The 17852-nt window shown below is 42.3% G+C and overlaps 1 protein-coding gene across 2 annotated transcripts in view; it reads left to right on the top strand.

Moving 5' to 3' along the window:
• Positions 1–17852, top strand: part of LONP2 (lon peptidase 2, peroxisomal) — a 109918-nt gene that overhangs the window by 75983 nt on the left and 16083 nt on the right. For both annotated transcript variants that reach the window (XM_053582108.1, XM_053582109.1), the window contains one exon: positions 11841–11983. In XM_053582108.1, coding sequence (XP_053438083.1) covers positions 11841–11983 — 143 coding nt within the window. The remainder of the gene's footprint in view (positions 1–11840; positions 11984–17852) is intronic.

The following is a 17852-nucleotide window of genomic DNA, read 5'->3' on the forward strand; positions in this document are numbered from 1 at the left end:
TGGTATATGGGGCCGGCACCCTACTCCTCTGAGCTACATGCGCCGCCTCCATTTGATTCTTTGTATATGTAGAGACTGCGGGAGATGTTATGTGTATTTGTGTGTGTGTGTGCATATGTATGTGTGTTTGGAGAAGAAGAGACTCCAATAGATTCTCTGTTGAAATCTCTCTTTTCATCTATTTACTCCATCTTTTCTTCTCTTTTTGGAGATACTAATCATGGTTTTTATTCTCTGATTCACCTGTGAATCTGTTTTTAAGACTCACAGGTGAATCAGATTTGTTTTTTCTTAGTTTTTAGTCATTTGTTCTGTTTTTAGCATTTCTTGTGGTTTTTTTACTGGTTTCTATGCATTGTGGATTTAAAAAAAAACAAAGGCTCTAGCTATTATTATCCTTCAAAAAGGATTACAGTGTTACATTTTCTTCAGGTAGCTAGAATATGGACAGATCCTTTGGTCCTGTCAAAGTTAGTTTTAGGCTTTGTTAGGATTGGTCTATTTCAGGTCAGGCCTTATTCCTGAGATATACTGTTTTTACTTCTGGCATGTGGTACTCCCAGGATGTGGTCCTTATTACTTGGGGTATGATATTCACTTTAGGACCCGATCCTTTAGAGTTCTTGACTGAAAGACAGGTGAGGTCTTTGGCCTCCTAACTGTTCTTTTCTCCCAGGTTTCTTGGAGCCTCACCCTGAATATACTGAACCTAGAAGTTAGTCAACAACTTGACGGGGATTTGAATGTAGAGTTTTAAGTTCCTTCTTTCTGGTTTCCTTTTTCCTGGGATTTTGCAGTGATGTTCCAGTTGCCTTGACAATCTTTAATTCTCAGAGTTAGTTTTGACTAAATAATTTCATGATTCTACATATAGCACATATTCTATCCATGTGATTTGTAGCGATGCTCACTTTATCCCAAAGTAAGAAGGGAAAAAAACTTAAGAAGAAATAAAGCCTTTGTTTTATAGCTTTAGGCCACCATTTTTATATAATTACTATTATAAAGACTCATTTGAATAGGATCTTCAGGAGCCATTTAGTTTGATTTGATTCATAAATCCCTTTAAAATATTCCTCAATAAACACTGTACCTTGTCTGTTTGACTCAGTTAATAGATGTGTCTTTATAAAAGCTTTACTGTTTCCCAGTCCATAGAAAAATACAAACTATAAAGTGGAAAGGGGGCTAGTGGTTGTGTGGTATGAGTCATAAGCAGTAAGATTTGATGTCAGTGAAGACAGGCTTTTCCTCTCGCTAGATCCCTGAGCCCCCTGCTGACCACTAGATTGGGCTAGCTAGATTACAAATCTATCCACTTTATGAGAATTTCTTTCTTTTTTTTTTAAGGGTAGGGTCTTTTGCCAACTTCAGAAGTAGCTGAGACTACGGGCAAGTGGACAGTGAAGTCAACTTAGTGTAGTGGAAGAAGGTAGATATCATATCCTTAAGTCCTTGGTATATTCTTTCCGGAAACTTAAGTTAAAAATGTGTATCAAAATAAAAGCTTTTCTTTTTATAGCACTGGTTCTCATTATTCACTGACCTTAATTCTCCCAGTTTACCATACCTTTAACTATAGGCAGAAATGAGGTCTGCAGGTCAGAGGTGTCCTGCCACTTAAGCAAGTACCCCTAGCACCACAGGGAAGAGGCACCACCAACAGGCTTGTGTCTGCTCCTCTACTCGTTGTGGTGCTTTACCTCTCTCTGCCAGCTCCTCTTCACCTGCTCTCCCTCTCCATCGACTCCTCTCCACCTGCTCTCCCTCTCTGCCTGCTCTCCCTCTCCGCCGACTCCTCTCCGCCTGCTCTCCCTCTCTGCCGGCTCCTCTCCGCCTGCTCTCCCTTTCCATCTGCTCTCCCTCTCCGCCTGCTCTCCCTCTCTGTGGACTCCTCTCCGCCTGCTCTCTCTCTCCGCTGACTCCTCTCTGCCTGCTCTTCCTCTCCACCTGCTCTCCCTCTCTGCCGACTCCTCTCTGCCGACTCCTCTCTGCCTGGACTTTCTCAGAGTCTGGTTCTTCAGGACTCAGCTGTCTGTCAGGCTGCTTTCAGAATCCTTTGTTGTGGCTTTCTGCCATTGCCTCCTCAAGTCCTTGACTCGCTTTATGTTAGTTATTTTAAGTGTGACTCCTTCCTAACCAAAACAGAAAGTTATCCCTGAAGGAAAATCAAGTGCTTTTGATCCTTTCACCATTTTGTTTTTTGGACTAGTCTTCACTAAATCTGATGCATATCTATTCTCTTGTCTACTGTGATGGATGCATTTCTTGTAGTCGTGGAAAATGCTATATGTGATAGAAGGCACCTTCTGTGCTCTGTGTAACTTACTGCTAAATCCCTGTCTTTGTCTTCTTGCAGCAGCCTTCTAATTGTTACGGGATCTGTCTCTTTGTCTTTAGGATTTTATATTAGTTGTCTATTGCTGTCTTACAAGTTACTCCCAAATTTAGTGGATCAAAGCTTCTAACAAACATTTATTATCCCAGTTTCTATGTGTCACGAATCTTGAAGCAGCTCAACTGAATAGTAGTTCTAGCCCGAGACCTCTCATGGGGCTTACAGTCAAGTTGCCAGCCGGCCAAAAGCTCAACTCAGAAGAATCTGACCTCACTCACATGGTTGTTAGCTGACCACAGTTCCTCATTGCTGGCCAGAGTCTTTAGCTTCTGACCACATGTGCATCTCTCAGAACTCAGGACATGGCAGCTGGCCTCTCCCAAAAGGAATGATGTGAGAGAAAGGGAGAGAGGGCGAGACAGTGTGAGATGGAAGCTGCAGTCTTTGGTAACCATCACTATTGCCATGTTCTGTTGCTCAACATAGATCAACCCTTGTGCGGTATGACAGGGGATAGGAATAGGATATTTGAAAGCCAAATACCATCTTGAAGTCTGGCTCCCACAGATTTTTTTTGGCCTATTTTAAAGGTTTTTATATGTTTTATTTCTGTTAATACAATCCCCATTTACCAGAGTTGAGTTTATTTAGAGTTCTAAGGAAAACCTGTGGTTAGTAGAGAATGGAAATTTCTGTATTGCAGAAGTGGTTAGGAATAGTTTTATTAGTCTGTTGAGTGGGCCTCTTCTGGAACACCTCCTCAGGAACCTTTCAGAAGCCACTTTGCAGTTAACATTTTTTTTAATGATAGGAGTACAACGGTAAGTCTAGTACAGACAGGTGCAATGGTGGGCACCTATAGTCCTAGCTACTCGAGAGACTAAGACAGGAAGATTGCTTGAGCCCAAAAATGAGGCCAGCCTGTATAGCATAGTGAGATGCCATCTGTAAAAAAATGTTTTGGTTTTGGTTTGGGGTTTTTTGAGGTGGAATCTTACTTTGTCACCCTCGGTAGAATGCCGTGACATCCCAGCTCACAACAACCTCAAACTCTTGGGCTCACACGATTCTGTTGCCTCAGCCTCCCACGGAGCTGGGAATACAGAAGCCTGCCACAACACCCAGCTAATTTTAGCTCAGGCTGGTCACGAACCCTTGAGCTCAGGCAATCCACCCATCCCTCCTCCCAGAGTGCTAGGATTACAGGTATAAGCCACCTGGCCAAAAAAAAGTTTTCAGTGTTTTGAAAAAGTATAATACAGTGAATGTGAATGTATAAGCCAGTAATGTAGTCACTTATTATCAATTATTATGTATATAATCGCCAGTGCTGTACTTTTAATAGGACTGCTGGTACAGTAGGTTGGTTCACTCAGCATCACCACAGACATGTGAATGGTGCTTTGTGCTGCAGCTTTACAAGCGCTATGCCAACCCCAGGGGGTAGGAACTCTTCAGTTCATTCTGAGCTTGTGGGACCATCGTCCTGCATGTGGGCTCACAGTGACTGAGAGGCAGCACCGGACTGCTTCCTGTGTACCAGCTTCTAAACTGGGCTCTGGGCAGCAGACTAGAGAGAGAGCTTAATAAATGTGTAGTCTGCTGGCGAAGGTCGATATATAAACATATAATTCTAAAAGTTAGATAAAATGCTGGTTTTTGAAGTCTGTGGAGGCATTGAACTAATCATTGAGAGCTGTTTCATTATTTATTAAAAATATACTTATAACTCTTTAAAATTGCTTTTAGTGAATTAAGACAAAAAGGCCATTTGCTTGCATCTCTAAATTCATCTGAATGGAAAAATGGAAACAATTTTTGCAGATACTCTTTGTTATTTTCATGATAGAATGGCAATTCATGGATAATTGCCAATAAAATTGAAAAAAATGACTCAGTCATAACTTTCATCTATATTTCAGTGATTATTATATAGAAATGTTTAGTAGGTAAACTTGAAAGAAAATGGTTTTGATCATGTTATGATTCTATTGCTGCCCCTTAAATAATGAAGAAAATATTAACAGAAAGAAGAAAGAATTTATTCTTAGAAAAGCTTTTCTGGGCATTTGATCCAAAGATTTCTCCATTATAGCTAATTCATTTAAAAGAAAAAAAACAAGGGCAGCGCCTGTGGCTCAGTCGGTAGGGCGCCGGCCCCATATACCAAGGGTGGCGGGTTCAAACCCGGCCCCAGCCAAACTGCAACCAAAAAATAGCCGGGTGTTGTGGTGGGTGCCTGTGGTCCCAGCTACTCGGGAGGCTGAGGCAAGAGAATCGCTTGGGCCCAGGAGTTGGAGGTTGCTGTGAGCTGTGTGAGACCACGGCACTCTACCAAGGGCCATAAAGTGAGACTCTGTCTCTACAAAAAAAAAAAAAAGAAAAGAAAAAAAACAAAAAGGTGAAAATACGCAGCCCCAAATGCTGTGGCAGGCCTGGTCAGTAACTGAACACACTTCTCTGGCTGGAAAGAGGGTTTTCTGGAAAAGGTTAACCTGAAACTGACAGCACAAATTATACACTTGGAAATATTGAGATTTTTCTGAGTTTTTTCTTTTTCTTTTCTTTTGAGAATCCTTTGTTTTTCCCTTTCTGCCTTCCCATGAGAAGGTTCTCCGATGCTTTACATCCATGTTAGTTTAGCTTTGAGACACATGACACCATCTTGTAAAATAAGAAATCCACTTACAATCTCAGCAACTCATCTCACTTTTTAAAGTAGGCCAGTTTAAAAAAAAATTCAGTTTATATAATTGCAGCCATATATATCTTTCTGTCCTATGCTTAGACAGGGTCTGAATCCATGTCTACCATGCATGCTAAAGAGTTGAGATGTAAGCCACTGTCCTCCTTCCAATGTGGCCTCTCTGCAGCTGGCTGTGCATAGAGCCACTTACACAGCTGCTAGGCCCTGACAGGAGAGCACCAGTCTCCAAGTTCCACTTTGCTCCTGCTCCATAATTCAGGAACCCAAGTGTGGTGGGATTCAACTTTCCAGAAAACTTGTAATCTATTCAGAAGTAATTTTATAAGAAAGGTAAAAAAAAAAAATTAAAAAATAGGGTGGCTCCTGTACCTTAAAGGAGTAGGGTGCTGCCCCCATATGCCAGAGGTGGCGGGTTCGAACCCAGCCCTGGTCAAAAACTGCAAAAAAAATAAATAAGTAAAAAAAAAATAAAATAAAAAAATAAGTAATTTTATTACATAATTAATTTTCACTGACTCAAAATGTTTGTTTACTTGGCAAAATCAATATTAGAAACTTAGTAATCTTTTGGCAAATTAATTATTTTGGTGATTTGTCATTTCTTCATAGATTTTATTAAAATTTAAGAATTACACAGCCAAAATTCAGTCTAATGAACAGACCATAAATCATTACCTATATTGTGTAAGGTGCTGTGGTTCACAGTGTAGGGAGAGAATTCATCTAGTCTTTCATTTTACAGGTAAGAAAACTGGGGCCCCTTTCTTCCTTTTTCTAAATAGGCACATGAGAATTGTACATATGGGTGAGGTATAGTGTGACATTTCCAAACATGTATACATTGTATTAAAATCAAATCAGTACTGGCTCAGGGCCTATAGCTCAGCGACTAGGGCGCCAGCCATGTACACTAGAGCTGGCGGGTTTGAATCCAGCCCGGGCCTGCCAAACAATAATGACAACTACAATCAAAAAATAGCTGGGCATTGTGGTGGGTACCTATAGTCCCACCTATTTGGGAGGCTGAGGCAAGAGAATTGCTTAAGCCCAAGAGTTAGAAGTTGCTGTGAGCTATGATGCCATGACACTCTACCCAGGGTGACAGCTTGAGACTCTTATCTCAAACAAACAAAAAAAAAAAATCAAATGAGTGCTCATCAACCCCTGAATGGATTAACAAACTGGTACAGCGTGGAGTACCATTCAGACATAAGAATGATGGAGACTTTGCATCTTTTGTATTAAGTTGGGTAGAGTTAGAGAACATTGTTTACTAAAGTATCACAAGAATGGAAAAGAAGTACTCAATAATAATATGAAGCAGTAGATGAACTAATACAGGCCCATACAGGAGAAAAACTCAATTCAAGTTTAGGGGAAAGTGGGAGTGAAGGAGGGAGTGGGATTGATGTGCTCTCACCTAATGGGCACAATGTGAGGGTATATGGCACATCTCCTGTGTGAGGGGTACAACGACAACAAGGGCTTTACCTAACAAGCACACACACAAAGAAACACATATACACACATTGTAACTTAATTGTTTGTACCCTTATATTAATTTGAAATGTAAAAAATGAAATCAGGCTGCGCACAGTGGTTCACGTCTGTAATCTCAGCATTCTGGGAGGCCAAGACAGGTGGTTTGCTTTAGCTCAAGAGTTTGAGACCAGCCTGAGCAAGAGCAAGACCCTGCCTCTACTAAAAATAGAAAAACTAAATAGGCATGTGGTGAGTGCCTGTAGTCCCAACTACTTGGGAGGCTGAGGCAAGAGGATCACTTGAGCCCCAGCATTTGAGGTTGCCATGAGCTATGACACCAGGGTACTACTCTACCCAGGGTGAAAGAGTGAGACTCTTAAAAAAAAATCAAATCAAGATAGTTAGCATATGGGGCAGCACCTGTGGCTCAGTGGGTAGGGTGTCGGCCCCATGTACCAAGGGTGGTGGGTTCAAACCCGGCCCTGGCTGAACTGCAACAACAACAACAACAAAAAAGCTGGGCATGTGGAAGGCGCCTGTAATCCCAGCTGTTCAGGAGGCTGAGGCACGAGAATCACCTAAGCCCAGGAGTTGGAGGTTCCTGTGAGCAGTGTGAGCCACAGCACTCTACCGAGAGCAATAAAGTGAGACTCTGTCTCTACTTAAAAAAAAAAAAAAAAAGATATTCATTCATTATTTCTTGTGATAAGAACATTCAAAGTCCTCTATAGCTATTTTGAAAATACCATACATTCTTGGTGCCTGTAGCTCAGTGGCTAGGGCACCAGCCATTTACACCGGAGCTGGCAGGTTCTAATCCAGCCCAGGCCTGCCAAACAACACAACAACAACTACAAGAACAAAATAGCCAGGCGTTGGGGTGGGTGCCTGTAGTCCCAGCTACTTGGGAGGCTGAGGCAAGAGAATCGCCAAAGCCTAAGAGCTGGAAGTTGCTGTGAGCTGTGACACCACAGCACTCTACCAAGGGCAACATAGTAAGACTCTGTCTCAAAAAAATAATAAGAAGAAAACAATACAATACTATTCGCCATGATCACCCTCCTGTGCAGTGGTGCTCTAGAACTTGGTGCTGCCGTCCAAGCGTAATTTTGTACTTGTTTGCCAAACTCTGCCCAGCCCCCTTCTTCCCTCCCTGGCCTGCCTCTATGAGCAATATTCTACCTTCTCATGAGATCGACTTCTTTAGATCCCACACATGAGTGAGAATATGCTGCATTTGTCTTTCTGTGCCCACCTTGGTTCTCTTAACAAAATGTCCTGAAGATTCAGCCATATTGCTGCAGATGACAGGAGTGCATTCTTCTTCGTGGCTGAATACTGTTCCATTGTGTGTATACACTACATTTTCTTAATCTATTTATCCACTGATATCCACATCTTGGCTGTTGTGAACAGTGTTACAGTAAACACAGGAGTGCAGATATCACTTCAATCTACTGATTTCATTTTCTTGGGATATATATTATACACCCAGGAGTGGGGTTGCTAGGTTACATGGTGTTCTATTTTTAATTTTTTGAGGCACCTCCATACTGTTTCCCATAATGGCAGTACTAACTTACATCCCTACCAACAGTATGTAAAAGTTTCCCCTTTCTCCACACTCATGCAAATGTTTGGGGGTTTTTTGTCTTTTTGGTAATAGCCATTCTGGTAGATAGGAGGTTTTGATTGGCATTTTCCTGATTATTAGTGATGTTGAACATTTTTTCATAAACCTGTAGCCATTTGTATATCTTCTTTTGAGAAATGTCTATTCAGGGTTTCTGCCCATTTTTAACCATATTATTTATTTGGAGGGCCCTGGTTTTTACTCAAGAGTTATGCTCCATAAATGTTAGTTGAATTATTGTTAAGGGGGTAGTTACTCCTTCGAGGAAAACATTCCAGAATAGTGGGAGCTAGGATTAAAAAGGTGATTTGGCACTATATTGTGGTCCTTGAAGGCAGATTTTAGGAATTAGAAATTTGCTTAATTTGTGATGAAAAACTATATTATAAAGATGTTTCATTGTACAAGTGATGTAATTAGAGCAGTAATTTAGAAAAACTCATTTACAAGTAGTAAAATGGACGTGGGGAAGCAGTGCTGCAGAAGAGAAGACTGAGGCACAGAAGGCCAGGTACCTTGTGTGGAGTTCACAGCTGGCAGCTGGCAGGGCGGAGAGTCTGACCTGCAGGGACTCTGCTTTCATTATGGCTGTATCCAGTATCCATTCTCTCTCGAAGAACTTGACCAAATTAGTAGACTAGTGTGAAAATTCTGACAGGGAGAGAATAATCCTTTAGAAAGTCCTACTATGTGCCAGACTCTGTGCAAAGCATTTTGCATGTATTTACTGATTTAATCCTCAAATGACCTTATAAGACAGGTATTGTTTTTAGGTCTATTTTGCAGATGAGAAAACTGCAGCACAGAAGATCAAATAACTTGTGCAAGGTTCATAGCTGGCAGATGTCGGGGTGGAGATCCTGACCTAGGGAGACAGGCTGTAGGTCTAACTCGTTAGCTACTCTCTGCTTTCATTATTGCTATATCCTATATCCATTATCTGTAGAAGAATTATTTGAAATGTAGTTCCTGTTTTCCTTATTTTCAAGTATGGAAAATGGAAAGTTAAAGAGGTTAAGGAAATGAACAGTTGAAAGGAAAATTAAGAAAGCACTTCCATTTACAATAGCATTGAATTTATCTATGAATAAGTTAACCAATGCTGTAAAAATTAACTGTCTATGAATAAGTGTAACCAAGGAGGTTATAAGACTGTAAGGTTATAAGACTTGTATGCTGAGAACTACAAAACATTTCTGGAGTGGCTCGGCACCTGTGGCTCGAGCAGCTAAGGCACCAGTCACATGCAACTGAGCTGGTGGGTTGGAATCCAGTCCTGACCCGCCAAACAAGAATGACACCTGCAACCAAAAAATAGCCGGGTGTTCTGGTGGGCGCCTGCAGTCCCAGCTACTTGGGAGGCAGAGGCAGGAGAATCCCTTGAGCCCAGGAGTTTGAGGTTGCTGTGAGCTGTGATGTCACGGTACTCTACCCAGGGTGACAGCTTGCGGCTCTGTCTCTTAAAAAGAAAAAAAAAAAATTGTGGATTAGCTTTTACCCATCAAGCTTACTTCATCCCGCGATAGTGAAATACAGATGGTAACAGTAATTAGATCTCAGAAAAGCTTGTCACAAAGCACCTCAGCCTAGAGAAACTTGCAGGTTCTGTGAGCACTGGCTAAAGTTTCAGGGTGCCGCTACCTCGCACCTTTAGAGCAGAGTAACCTTAGACGGGTGGTGCTTTTCTTTCTGTGCATTAATTTGAATTAAGCACTTGCTTTTTTATTCTGATACCTGCTTATAGCGAGCCTGATCATTTGCGTGTTTTCCTACTGTTGGTCGGTATTGCTTAAACGCCCTGCAGAAAGAGCAGCAAGCAGAAAATCCCCTGTTTCCACACGCTGCTGAGTAACCCAGCAATTGCTAGACTTTGTGAAACAAATAAATGATGTAAGAGAAGGTAGAAGGATCAGGGAAGATTTCCTAGAACATGGTTGAGCCAAACTTTGAAAGATCATGTTGACATTACAGAGGTGTGATTATGAGAATATTTATAATTCAAGACGTACACCCATCAGACGATGTTGCTTTTGGGCAGTCTATAAAGGATTTTCTTTTTCATTTTCACAGCTATCCTACAGAGATTTGCTCTGTCAGATAGCCATCAAGTGACAAAAGATACGAGCTGTTATATTTTCTGTCTTGTATAACCCGTGATTCAGTCTTGACAAACAGCCCAGTGGTGCCTGGCAAGAGGGCAGACCCCGAAGGTCACACGAGGATTACTTAGCAGCACCCCAGGATGTCTCCAGTTGTTAGAGTCTAAACTTAGGGTCTATTATTGTTAAATATATTCACTAATCACTTTTAAAAGGAAAAGAGTTAGTGGAAAAATAATTCTTTTAACTTTATGATACAAGAATGGAAGAATCATAGATTTAGAATAGAACCCAAGTATTTCCTGCATTTTTTTTTTTTTTTGTGGTTTTTGGCCAGGGCTGGGTTTGAACCTGCCACCTCTGGCATATGGGACCGGCACCCTACTCCTTGAGCCACAGGCACCACCCATATTTCCTGCATTTTTAAATCCTTTGCTCATTTTAGGTTTCTGACCACAGATTAAGTAATATTTTTCTTTACTCATACTGGGCTTACAAAGACTATAATAGAGACTTACAGAGACTAGTGTGGTGGTTAGAGGGTCGGTTGAGTCCTGCTCCCTCTATGTCTGAAGCCCAAACCAAAATGAGCCACTGCAGTGACAAGATATCACCCAACCTAGAGCTCTTAGGTAAAGAAAAGAGCCTGTTATTATAGGGATTTCAGACCAGGCTTCAAATTCTCTTACCCTGGCATTGCTAATTATATTTACTTATTGGAAAATAACAGAGTTGAGTTATATGCTTGCAAAAGAGGCATTGCTTATATGAGTTCTATCATTTCCAAGTTCCTATTGCCCATCAGAAAATGAGACACATGATCAAACTTCCCTGAAGAGGGAATTGAAAAGTTGTCACTAGCCCTAAGTTACATTGATCTAACAGAATTGTCCAAAGTCATCTGTTGTATTTGACCCTTCAGCATCTGGCTTAGAGTCGTTAAGTTACATAGTGCCAGGCTCTGCTCTTGAGTTAAGAATGTAATAGTTAAAAAGAAGACAGGCAAGGTTACTGCCCTTCTGAAGCTTACACTTCAATGGAGGAAACAGATAGTAAACAAGGTCACTCTGGAGGCTGGGGGAGCAGGACCGCTGGAGCCCAGAGGTGGAGGCTGCAGTGAGCTATGATGATGTCACTGCACTCTAGCCCAGGCAAGAGAGTAAACCCCTGTCTAAAAAAGGAAAAAGAGAGGGTGGTGCCTGTGGCTCTTTGGGTAGGGCACCAGCCCCATATACTGAGGGTGGTCGGTTCGAACCCGGCCCCATCCAAACTGCAACAAAAAAGTAGCTGGGCATTGTGGCAGGCATCTGTAGTCCCAGCTATTTAGGAGGCTGAGGCAAGAGAATCGCCTAAGCCCAGGAGTTGGAGGTTGCTGTGAGCTATGACGCCACAGCGCTCTACCGAGGGTGATAAAGTGAAACTCTGTCTCTAAAGAAAAAAAAAAAAAAGAGGGAGAGAGAAAGGAAGGAAGGAAGGAGGGAGGGAAGAATCACAAACACCACCCTTAAGGGGCTCTTAGAAACCAGTTCTTCCCCCTCCATTCCACAGATACACAAGGTGAAATCAGTTTTTCTCTCTTAGGTTGCAAAGAGCACATCTTAGAAGATGCAAAGCCTGACTCTATCAATGATGCCACCGACCTGGCCCTGCCACCTGAAATGCCAATTTTGATTGATTTCCACGCTCTGAAAGACATCCTGGGGCCACCGATGTATGAGATGGAGGTGATCATTCTTCTTTGCTGCTACTCCCCAGTTTGCTCTTTGAGTTACTTAATGGGTCAAGGGAGAAGTGGAATTGGGTGTTTCCAGAGGGTGACTTTTGTTTCAGTCTTGGAAACTTCTTTTCTATACAGTATTGCATTTTAGCGCTTAACGTGATGATGTGATCATTGCAGGAAGCCAGAGACCGGCCGTCTCCTCTTCAGAAACCCAGCCTCATTTGATTATCTGCCATCCAATTCCATTTTAAGCCCAGTGTCTCTCACTTTTCTCCTTAGAAAAATTTTATACTCCTGTATGTATTTTGTGTGTGTGTGCGGTGAAGGGCTTGGACGAGGAGGTGGGGGGGTCAGCCTGAGATGTCTGAGAACAAACGCAGGACTTCATAGCCCAGCGCCGGCATAGGCCCAGCAGCGTCTTTCAGGAACCTCTTGTTTCATTGTTAATAGTTTCTTTAAGGTTAAATCCAGGGGCAGGTTTTGCCCTATTTTCATCTTTTCTTCCAACTATATACTTCATAGAAGAAGGGCAAGGGTCCCAGGACTCACGGGAGGCAGCCAGTGGAAACAAGTATTAGAACATGACTGCATTATGAGATATTTCCCAAGGTGCGGAAAGGAGCTTTTACAGGTCAGTCACTGTGTCACACCACTGAAATTAGCTTTACCCTCACCCCTTTTTTGTCAGTTTAAGGAAAAAAATATTTTCAGAAAATAAATCTGATAAATTGTTCAGAAGATAATCTAAAATTTGAAATCATTACTACCAGACGTTGTTTTCCTCATGTTCTTACAATTGAGAAGAGGAAAAATAGTCCCCAAACCATCTTATTTATTCTGTGTTCACTCTGAGCTGGTGGTGGACACTACAGAGCTGCTCAGTGAGTTTCATCTTATTTACACGTGACAGTAAATCTGGACTTGAACAATAGAATCTGAGACATTAGTTTGGTTATTTGAATTCTTAAGATATCAGGGATTTGAATTTTGAAGTATTGAAAGAACTTGAGTAAAACTTTGTTGGTTAAGTAAACAAAGTCTCCTTTCTCATTCTGAGAGAATCCAGTGATTTTGTGAGTGAAGATGTAAACAGGTTCTGGCTTCTGCATATCTGATGGCATTTTGCTGTAGGCTTTTCAGAAAAAGCAGTTCTTTGAATAAATAAAAACAAAAGATAGATGTATGTTTCTTTTGTGTACACCCTTTTCCCAGACAGGAGAGAAGATTATTTCACTCTGGGTGAAAGAGTTCAACAGCAGTGCTCAGTTTAGCCTTGGAAGCAGTGCTCTTATCACTGGGCTTTGGGTGAAAGAGTTCAATAGCAGTACTCAGGTTAGCCTTGGAAGCATTGCTCCCATTACTGGGTTTTGGGTGAAAGAGTTCAACAGCAGTGCTCATGTTAGCCTTGAAAGCAGGGCTCCTATTGGGGTTTGGTAAAGAGAGAGACAAAAGACAAAAGTGAGGAATTGCATAGACACTGTTTAATAGCTTTCTTTGTTAGCACTAGAGAAAAACTTGCTTAACTTTCCTTGTATCATCTGATCTATTACATGTGAATACTTTTATCAACATGAGTCTGAAAGGAAGATTTCAGTAGCCATTTTGCCTTTTACAACTAGCAACTTAAAATAGAATATCTGGTATCTGAGAATTGGGAACATTTTGTTCATCTTTTTTACACTTGAAAGAAAGTATTTTGGGCAGCGCCTGTGGCTCAAAGGAGTAGGGTGCCGGCCTCATATGCCAGAGGTGGCGGGTTCAAACCCAGCCCTGGCCAAAAACTGCAAAAAAAAAAAAAAAAAGAAAGAATTTTATCCTGTAGTCTGGGATTCCTCTCTACCTGTAGTGGTCTGATGACTATCAGCCCCAAATTACTTAACCACAATCTGCCTCAGCTTTTACCTGTATAAAGTCAAGATTTATGAAACATTTATCTATTGTCCATGAAGGGCCATCAGTGTGGTAAAAACCTTCCATTTTATACACAGGGAAAAAGTATAAAGAGACTAAAAGAATCGTGCAATTCACATAAGGTGCAATTAGTAGAGTCAGAGTGCTAACTCAGACCTGCTGGCTCCAAGTCCAGTCTCTTTCCACTTTTCTACAATACCCTGTCACACTAAGATAATTCCTGCCTTTTCTTGCTAAAAGAGTGTGGCAGTGATGTGTAGTATTTTTTTTTTTTTTTTTGTAGAGAGAGAGTCTCACTTTATGGCCCTCGGTAGAGTGCCATGGCATCACACAGCTCACAGCAACCTCCAACTCCTGAGCTTAAGCGATTCTCTTGCCTCAGCCTCCCGAGCAGCTGGGACTACAGGCGCCCGCCACAACGCCCAGCTATTTTTTGGTTGCAGTTCAGCTGGGGCTGGGTTTGAACCCGCCACCCTCGGTATATGGGGCCGGCGCCTTACCGACTGAGCCACAGGCGCCGCCCGATGTGTAGTATTTTAAAAAGGCGTCTGCCCTACATCAGGTTCTCATTTATATCCTCACCCACCGTAGTGCTCTATTTGGACTGGGAGAGGTTGGCTTGATTTGTTGGCCATTCTCATGTGTGTTATCTATCAGGTGTCAAGCACCGTGGAAGGCCCGCTACAAGTGATGTGTATCATTTAACCCTCAGTCATGGTGCTTCTCCATTAGCAGATGAGGAAACAGGCTTAGAATGTTTAAATAACTTGAGAAAAGACCCAGCTTATGCCAGAATTGAGATTGGTTCCAGACCTTACTGACTCCAAGCTTGTGTGTTGATTACATCTGAGCAAGTCCCCGTCCCAGATGAACTGGGACTAGACAAGGCTGTCCACTGTCACCTCTTCCATTCAACAAAGTGCTGGAAGTCCCAGCCAGAGCAGTCAAGCAAGAAAACCAGGGGTGTCCAAACGGGGAGGTAAGAGGTCAAACTGTTGCTATTTGCTGAAGATAAAATCTGGTATCTAGAATATCCCAAGATTCAAACTAAGAGACTCCTGGAATTGATAAATTTTGCAAAGTCTCAGGCTACAAAATCAGTTGTACACAAATCAACACCATCAGCGGTCAAGCTGAGAATCAAAGCACAATAACTTTGAGAGTAGCAACAAAGAAAAGAAAACATCTATGAATATACTTAACAAAAGAGATGAAAGACTTCAATAGCAAAAACTATGGAACGCTGAAGAAAGAAACTGCAGAGGATATAAACAGATGGGAAAATACATCATGCTTACGGATCAACAGAATCAGCATTGTTAAAATGTCTGTACTGCCCAAAGTGATCTATAGATGCAAGCAATCCCATTAAAATATCAACACCATTTTTCAGAGGTCTAGGAAAAATAGTTCTATCCTTCATATGGAACCAGAAAAGACCCTGAATAGCCAACGCACCCTTACGTGATAAGACAAATCAGGAGACATCACCAAAACAGCATGGTACTGGCCCAAAAGCAGACCAGAGATCAGAACAGAGAACCTGAGATAAAGCTTCACATCCTCATATTCCCATCTGATTTTTGACAAAGCAGATTATACCATATACTAGGGGAAAGAATCCCTATTCAACAGACAGTGCTGGGAAAACTGGATAGCCACACTTAAAAGACTGAAACTTTTTCAGTGAGGTGAGAGGACTTGCCACTCTCACCACTCACAAAAATTAACTCACGATGGATAAAAGACTTAACACCTAAGGCAGGAAACTATACTAAGTCTAGAACAGTGGTTCTCAACCTTCCTAATGCTGCAGTGTATTTTCATTGTTACAAAGGGGTCACGACCCACAGGTTGAGAACCGCTAGTCTAGAAGAAAATGTTGGAAAAACTCTTACAGATAACAGTCCAGTGAAAGAATTTATGAAGAAGACCCCAAAAGAAACCACAGCAACAACAAAAATAAATGGGACCTGATCAAATTAAAAAGGTTTTGCATAGCCAGGGACACAGTAAACAAACAAGCTACAGAGTGGGAGGAACTTACTTGCATGCTATACATCCAATAAAGGGCTGACAACCAAAATCTACAAAGAACTCGAGGAAATCAGTAAGGAGAAAAATCAAACAACCCCAATAAAAGGTGAATAAAGACATGAATAGAAACTTCTCAAATGAAGATAGTCTAATGGCCAAGAAATACATGAAAACATGCTCAGTACCTTTAATCATTAGGGAAATGCAAATCGAAACCTCAATGACGCATCACCTAACTACAGTGAGAATGCCTCTTAGCAAAAGTCCCAAACAAGTGCTGCGTGGATGCAGAAAGAAAGGAAGACTTACACACTCACTGTTGGGGAACTGCGAGCTAGTGCAGCCTCCGTGGAAAGCAGCATGGAGATGCCTCAGAGAACTGAAAGTAGATCTGCCATGTGCCCCCAGCAATCCCCTAATAGGCATTTACCCTAAAGAAAAGAAGACATTCGGGCGGCGCCTGTGGCTCAGTCGGTAGGGCGCCGGCCCCATATACCGAGGGTGGCGGGTTCAGGCCCGGCCCCGGCCAAACTGCAACCAAAAAATAGCCGGGCGTTGTGGCGGGCGCCTGTAGTCCCAGCTACTCGGGAGGCTGAGGCAAGAGAATCGCTTAAGCCCAGGAGTTGGAGGTTGCTGTGAGCTGTGTGAGGCCATGGCACTCTACTGAGGGCCATAAAGTGAGACTCTGTCTCTACAAAAAAAAAAAAAAAAAAAAAAAAGAAAAGAAGACATTTTATCAAAAAAAAATGTGCACTCAAATGTTTGTAACAGCACAGTACACATGGCAAAGATGTGGAAACAACCCAAGTGCCCCTCAGTTCATGAATGATTAACAGATGTGGTGAATGTATACCATGGAGTACTTCTCAGCCATAAAAAAGGAAAATAGTGATCTAGTCTCTTTTGTAACAACCTGGGTGGAACTGGAAACCATTCTTCTAAGTCAACTACTGCAAGAATGGAGAAACAAAGACCATAGTACTCCAGGCTAAATGAGAACTAGTCGATTAGCACTTAGAGGCCAGACGGTTAAGTTCAGGAACTCAGCCTAGAAGTGCTGCATACCTCAGTTGCTGAATATCACTCTGGTAGCCAGATGGCCCAGGCAGTACTTCGAAAATGCCCCAAGGACAGTAAATTACTTCTCCTCCCCACTCCACTTAAACATGCTGGACACAGCCTGTCTTTGTGGTGTATGCACCTGTTGAAGACAGCATTGCTAGTACACCCTCAGTCTAGCTAAGGCCTCATCGGGAATCGCTTGTGCCAAGGAAAGGCCCTACTGCAAGGCTCAGAAAGCAGCTGGTTGTCAGTGGTACAAGCAGCAGGCCAGACCTGGGCTCTTTAATGCTGCTTAAGAAACAGCAATGGTGGCTTGGCACCTGTGGCTCAAGCGGCTAAGGTGCCAGCCACATGCACCTGAGCTGGCAAGTTCAAATCCAGCCTGGGCCTACCAAACAGCAATGATGGCTGCAACCAAAAAATAGCCAGGCATTGTGGCGGGTGCCTGTAGTCCCAGCTACTTGGGAGGTGGAGGCAGGAGAATCGCTCGACCCCAGGAGTTTGAGGTTGCTGTGAGCTGTAATGCTACGGCACTCTACCCAGGGCGACAGCTTGAGGCTCTGTCTCCAAAAAACAGAGAAAAGAAAAGAAACGACATTGGTAGACCCCAGCACCTCTCCAAGGGAAACAGAGTCTGCCCTTCCCTTTTCTGAATGAAATAAATCTACTAGAAAAAATTGAATATTCATGAATTCAAGGCTTAGGATCTCTGTTTAAAGGCTTTATAAGGAGGTTGCCAGATGGATAGCTCGTTTGGTGACAGCCCTGGCAGGAGCATGGAAAGCGCTGTATGAGCTATAAAGAAACCAGCTGGCAGTGTAAGCGTCACTACAGAACAAACCTGCACACCCACAGCAATTCGA

This window comes from Nycticebus coucang, chromosome 2 (assembly GCF_027406575.1).
Source record: "Nycticebus coucang isolate mNycCou1 chromosome 2, mNycCou1.pri, whole genome shotgun sequence".
NCBI classification, from domain to species: domain Eukaryota; kingdom Metazoa; phylum Chordata; class Mammalia; order Primates; family Lorisidae; genus Nycticebus; species Nycticebus coucang.